At 45.2% G+C, this 6,810-nt stretch overlaps 1 protein-coding gene across 2 annotated transcripts; it reads right to left on the bottom strand.

The window, feature by feature from the left end:
• Window positions 1-1,656: 1,656 nt before the first annotated feature.
• LOC119300083 (putative pentatricopeptide repeat-containing protein At3g16890, mitochondrial) lies at window positions 1,657-5,173 on the bottom strand. Of its 2 annotated transcripts, none has more exons than XM_037577153.1 (3): window positions 2,971-5,173; window positions 2,751-2,852; window positions 1,657-2,163 (listed from the first exon to the last, which is right to left on the bottom strand). In XM_037577153.1, exon 1 carries the CDS (start codon window positions 5,121-5,123, stop codon window positions 3,075-3,077), a length of 2,049 nt encoding a protein of 682 aa, XP_037433050.1. In that variant the 5' UTR covers window positions 5,124-5,173; the 3' UTR covers window positions 1,657-2,163; window positions 2,751-2,852; window positions 2,971-3,074. The 2 variants fall into 2 exon arrangements, with proteins under 2 accessions (XP_037433050.1, XP_037433051.1); XM_037577154.1 differs by having other exon boundaries at window positions 2,755-2,852.
• Window positions 5,174-6,810: the final 1,637 nt, after the last annotated feature.

The following is a 6,810-nucleotide window of genomic DNA, read 5'->3' as shown; positions in this document are numbered from 1 at the left end:
AGGCATCTGAAGCTCCGGTCTTGGGGCGTCACAGCAGGCCTGGAGTAAACTTTATCCTCCTCCAACGGTTTTAAGAGATCAGTTAAGTGCTGTTTGGAGGAGTAAAATTCTCTACCGCTTTTTAGGGGATCGGTAAGAGATGCTCTAAAGTGGGATATCTATGTTTGCTGGTCGTGTATTGCCGCCATTTATGTGAATCTCTCTCAGCCCAATAGTATGGATAATCAAATTAAAGATGTCCATAGCATGGGAACGTTGAAGCTTCTTGTTTTTCTCCCCACCAGGAGCTCATCTTTGAATTCCTCATGTGCAGCCCCATAGACAAACAATAGGCCCCACTTAGTTTTTCTTTCACCACATCCCATAGAAGTAATTGCATGATAGTATATGCCATGCTCACCGGAGATAATCTCCAACCTCTCTTTTTCACACCACATAAAAGCCCTCCGGCTTTTCCCACAGAAGGAATCACTTCCAACAAAACAACTCATAAGGATCCAATTTTCTAAAGAAACCAGCAGAAGATTTCTTTTTCATAGTTTCCTGAAGCACAAGGAAATCAAGGGAATGACCTTCTATTAAACAAGAGAGGCAGGAAGCCGCCCCCCTCCCGTCTTTCAATTCTGTAATCACATTCATTTATATCTATGAGGGTTTCCCACCCTGGTAGACAGAGGATGGGCAGAACTAGCAGCATTATTAAGGGTTGGAGTACTGCTCACGGGTCTAGACACAACCACATTAACTTTCCTAGTTCTTTTCTTCTTGGACATAACACTTGTAAAAAGAATCCTCATTAATAGAGGCAATAAACCTCTGGTCTATCTCAATGGGGGTGCCCACCCCTTTCTGATTAGTTATGTATAAACTATAAAGTACTATTAACATTAGCATCAGCATCAGCAACAACAGGAATATCAATATCATTATTCATCCTGGTTTTCTCAAATTCCCTAATAATTTCCACACAAGTAAAATCATCATCAGGAATAATCACAACCAACTTAGCAGCTCTAAGCATCAATTGTTTATTGGATAAGGCATCAAAAGAATTGGATTTAGGGTTAATAGGAGTACCATCCAGGTTCCTCTTCCTTGTCAATGCAGCAGCTCTAGTTCCCACGTTCTCCATGTTATTCTGCACACATCTCTTCAGGGAATAAAGGTAGAGTGGGAATCACCACTTCTCAGAAGAACTGCTAGGAGATTGGAGCATACATGCCGCATCAGATTGCAGTCCACTATCATCATTATCCTGGGGACAGTTGGTGACCACATCCACAAAAGATCCACTTCTCTAACAGCAATATTGCTGGAGACAGTCAGTGACCACAGCCAGGTCTTATGTATAGTACGTATCATTCATTGTGAATTATTTTCTTCTGAAACAAAATCTAGTAGGCACTGGTTTACAATCGAAGTGTTAAAGAAACCAATTATATGTATATGCTTATGCCACCTTTGGTTTCTGTAATAACAGAATCATGCACATGTTGGTTTATTCAAGATTCCTCGTTTCTCTAAAAAATAAATAAAGAACAGGTTCAGGTCCAAACAAAGAATCCCATGAAATTAAAAAAAAAATTGTATACTAAACTGTTGTAACAACATGGAGGATCCTGCATGTGAAGTAATGTGGTTCAGGAGATCACACATGATAGGAGACGTCTGAACAATTAAGCTTTATATATGCATCCTGGTCTGAAGTAACGAATGTAGTTTCTAGAATCAATTCTATCAGCAACTGTATATACAACTGCAACAATTGGTGTATATACAGCTGTAACAACTGGGTACAGGAGGCCACATATGTGAATCGGCGTTATTCATCTCCAGGTGTCAGTTCAACGCTCTAAGTAGCCTCAAGACCAGAATAACGCACCTCCTCACCATGAACAGGTCATGAATAAGAACAGAAGCTAGCCCCCGTCAGGTTGAACAGAAGTGAGCAGCGATGAGAATTCACATAAGAAACTCCCCCATGACCGGTAGACATAGTCATCATGGAGCGCTGTTGGGGTGCAGTCTGAAACACCAGATACTCAAGGAGGATTTGGAAGAAATTATCCTCCACAGCATCGAGTTTGCATGATGTGGAATGTTTGTTTCCCAAAAGAACAGCATTTGCACACAAGCATAAGAATCCTTTTGGAAATCAGCAGCCTTGCAAGAAAACAATGAGATAAATGAGAATTTTTTAATAAAGTCTTCATCTTCAATGAGAAGGTGAGACAAATTAGTGCAGCTACATTGAACATTGCTGTGTTGCATCTTTTATTACCACTCCAAGGTCGCTTCTTAATATGCCAAGGCACACATAACTTTTCGCAGCACACATAATATTAAGCTACAGACTGCACTTCTTGGGATACTTCTGCCATCCAAATTCAATACAGAAAGCATCACCGTCTCCACGGCCAAATTTGTGTGTGAGCAGCTTTAAGACTCTAAAAGTACATAGAACTATAGGAATCTTGCACCTGATGTTACATGCTTACTGAGGACTACTAGAAATTTCTGACTACCCTTTGTTTCAAACTAAATTTCCTAATCCTCTTTACTTCAATTTTCATATACAACCCAAAATAAAATGAAACTAGTCCTAGAAGTACATGAAATTCACTTTTTGTTAGCTTGCGCCTTTCCTCTCCAGTATTCGCAAATTAAAAGCAGCTATAAATTTTTGCATGAAGTTCATCCCTTTAAGTAGAGAATTCACCGAAACATGCAAAGAGCTAGAAGAAACATACTGACTTCTTCTGCAAAGATTTTCAGATGCAAATGTGCAAATCCATATCATTCCTGAAATGCAATACAAAGCAATGGGTGCCGAGAAGTTCCAAGTGATTCATCTGCAAATAAGATTTAACAGTTATGCCTGGCTCGATAAGAAAAAGAGCAGGACAAATGAAATATCATCAAAACAGATTGCAAGGAGTGGTTATGGACAGTGATGTTGGTCTACTGCACCTTAGCAAAGATGAGCCTGTTGTGAGCCTTCATTGCAGGAGGAGGGCATCATTCATGTACCAAATAGCACCTAGATACCAAATCACAACTCACACATTGATAACTCAGGCATGCATTGCAGGCTCTCTGGTACGATTAGAACCACAATCCAACTGAACATTTCTGATGTGACATTTGTTCATCAACTGTCCTGCCTCACTGAATCGACCCATTTTAGTAAGTGCAGAAACAATTGGCCAGTATGAGTGATGATGATCGGTCACAGTACAGCAACTAGACTCTGTTGCAGCTAGAATTTCTTTGGCATCATCAACTCTTCTTTCATCACACAGAGCTTTAATCAGGATGTTGCATGTGTAACCGTCTGGAACAACACCTAATCTCAGCATGGCATTAAAAATACTACGAGCTTTATCTACTTTCTTCATTCTGCAAAAACTCAAAATGGGAGCATTGAAGGAATATGCATCGGGAGTAATGCCGTCTATTTTCATTTTATTAAGAAGATCAATGGCCTTGTTAACGTGCCCTACTGAACAAAGCGCACGCATTAGTACATTGTAAGTATGAGCATTTGGTCTAACACCCCACTCTGCCATCTCACTGAAGCAATCAAACGCATCATCCATTTGATGGGCATGGCATAGCCCGTCAATGAGGGAGGTAAAAGTAATGATATCTGGCATGAAACCATGTTCCATAAGCATCTTAAGAACGGCCTTTGCATTATGTACATCCCCTAACTTTGAGTAACCACTTATCAGTATATTAAAGGTAACAAGGTTTGGAAGGAAACCTTTCTCTCGCATCTGTTTTATAATCTCCACTGCCCTATCCACTGCACCTTCCTTGACAAAGCAATCTATCACCATGTTATAAGATGCCACACTAGACAAGAGCCCATCCAAAACCATGCGCTCTAAATAGTGGTTTGCCTTTGAAGAACTTCTGCAGTCCAGTAAGGATTTGATGATCATAATATAGACATGAAATCCAGGATTCCCGCCTTTCTTTACGAAATCATCAACCAACTCACACAAATCACTCAACTCCAGGCACTTCACAGCACAAGAGACCACAATGCGAAACATTGCATTGTCAAGGAGAAGACCCCTAGTTTTCATCTTCTTCACGACCTCAACTACCTCTTTGGCCATCCCATTCTTTGATAAGCAATACAGCATAGTATGCCACGCACTTGGGTGCAGTGGAGGCTGACGTCCTATCCACTCACTAAGCATCTCATACGCCTTGTGGCTCCCCAAGCACCGGAATGCACCATGAACCAAAGTCCTGTACGAGGCCTCGTTCGGTGATACACCCTTATCCTTCATCGTATTGAACACATGAAGTGCGTCCTCTGGCCTGCCAGCATTGCAGAACCCATCAACCAACATCGTGTAAGTGAACACATTCGGCTTGATCCCGACGCCCTCCATCTGCCTCACCAGCCGGAGCGCCTCATCGACGATCCCACTACGACAGACCCCGTGAACGAGTGTGTTGTAGGTGAAGCAGTCCGGCTGGCACCCGTCCGCAGGCATCTGCTGGAACCTGAGGTACGCCGTGTCGACGGCCCCAGCCCTCACGGACGCCGCGATCAGGGCGTTGTACACCGCGGTGCTGGGCCTCAGCCCGAGGCGCGGCATTTGCACGAACACCTCGTGCGCGTACTGCGCGAGGCCCAGCCTGCCCCAGCTGGCGATCATGGAGCAGAGCAGCTCCTCGGAGACCTCGCACCCGCAGCCCCTGACCTCCGCCACCAGCGCCGCGGACAGCACCAGCGGCCCGCGCCGCCACAGCGCGTCCTCCAGGGCCCGCCGCACCGAGGCGTCGCGCGCGAAGTGGGTCCCGAACCGCGACGCCCAAACGTAGAGGCGGACGCAGAGGCGGGGCTCGAGGGGCACGGCGGCGTGCAGCACGCGGACCACGAAGCGCGGGCCCAGGCGCGGCAGCGCGGCGGCGAACTCCGAGTTGAGCCGCGCGAACCAGTCCTTCTCGGCCAGGATCGACGCCGCGCGGGCCGGGTCGGCGGGTTCGGACGGACTCCGGCCGGAGTTGGTGGAAAGGTTGGATCTCGGCGGATTACGGGCCGAGAGATTGGCGCGGCAGCGCAGGAGGAGATCGGGGCGCCTCCTGCCTGCCATCGCCATCCGCTTCGACCGGGAGGCGGAAGAAATTCAGACAAAATGTTTTGGGGAGCGGCGCGGTGTCTCTCCTGTCTCGTGGAGAGGTTTGCAGGGTTTTAGTGGAGAGTTGTCAGCTAACCATTCTAAAATCACTTCAAGAATGAAAATTCAACTTCAATTCAAGTTTTCCAAATTTGGGAAGGGAAGTTTAAAATCCGGGTCTATGATTTGTTTTTGTTTTTTTGGATTTCGTTGCAAATCAAGTGTCGGGTTTATGAGCATGGCAAATCCAACACTCAAATAGCAAATTATGTTGTCACGAGGATGGTAGTTTCTTTTAGCAAGCATGACAAATTCATGTCATTTTCAATTTTTTGCCAGGAATGCCATGCTTGCTACAGAAAATTGTCATCCTCGCGATAACATATAACAACACCAACAAAGTTTTTCATGTATCTCTTTACAAACTCCTTTGATGTTAGGTTAGTCTACCTCGACCTTTCTTGACGTTATCAATGTGTCTTAACACCCTCTATGCACTGGTGTTTCTGAAGACATGCGCTGAAGCACAAACTATTTTAGATGATGTTGGACAAGCTTCTCCGTAACCGGCGTCACTCAGCTCTCTCACGTATATCATCATTTTGGGCCCGATCCTTTCTTGTGTGGCCACATATCCATCTCAACATGCACATCTCTACTACACCTGGCTATTAGACATGTCGCCATTTAGCTGGCCAACATTTAATGCCATATAACATCGCAGGTCAAACATCGTCCTATAGAATTTATCTTTTAGCTTTTGTGGAACTCTCTTATCACAAAGAAGGCCAGAAGCTTGGCGCCACTTGATCCATTCAAGTTTCGGTTCGATGAGTCACATCTTCATCAATATCACCATTCTTCTGCAGCATCGACCTAGATACAAAAAGGTGTCCTTCTGAGGTACCACCTACCCATCAAAGCTAGCTTCCTTCTCCTCGCGCCTAATAGTACTGAAAACACACCTCATGTACTCAGTCTTATTTCTACTAAGGCTAAAACATTTCGATTCTAAAGCCTGTCTCCATAGCTCCAATTCTATCAATTCTATTAACCCCCGTCCGACTATTATCGACTAGCAACACATCATCCGCAAGGAGCATACTGTTGGGTTTCTTAGTAATTTCAAAAAATTTCCTACGCACACGCAAGATCATGGTGATGCATAGCAACGAGATGGGAGAGTGTTGTCTACGTACCCACGCAGACCGACTGCGGAAGCGTTGACGCAACATAGAGGAAGTAGTCGTACGTCTTCCCGATCCGACCGATCCAAGCACCGTTACTCCGGCACCTCCGAGTTCTTAGCACACGTACAGCTCGATGATGATCCCCGGGCTCCGATCCAGGAAAGCGTCGGGGAGGAGTTCCGTCAGCACGACGGCGTGGTGACGATCTTGATGTTCTACCGACGCAGGGCTTCGCCTAAGCACTACAACGATATAATCGAGATGGAATATGGTGGCAGGGGGCACCGCACACGGCTAAGGAACGATCTCAATGATCAACTTGTGTGTCTAGATGTGCCCCCTGTTGGGGAACGTAGCAGAAATTCAAAAAATTTCCTACGTATCACCAAGATCTATCTATGGAGAGACCAGCAACGAGTAGAAGGAGAGTGCATCTACATACCCTTGTAGATCGCTAAGCGGAAGCGTTCAAGTGAACG

This window comes from Triticum dicoccoides, chromosome 5A (genome assembly GCF_002162155.2).
Source record: "Triticum dicoccoides isolate Atlit2015 ecotype Zavitan chromosome 5A, WEW_v2.0, whole genome shotgun sequence".
Taxonomy (NCBI): Eukaryota; Viridiplantae; Streptophyta; class Magnoliopsida; order Poales; family Poaceae; genus Triticum; species Triticum dicoccoides.
Note: the sequence above shows the minus strand (reverse complement) of the source record. Positions and strands in the feature narration are given on the sequence as shown.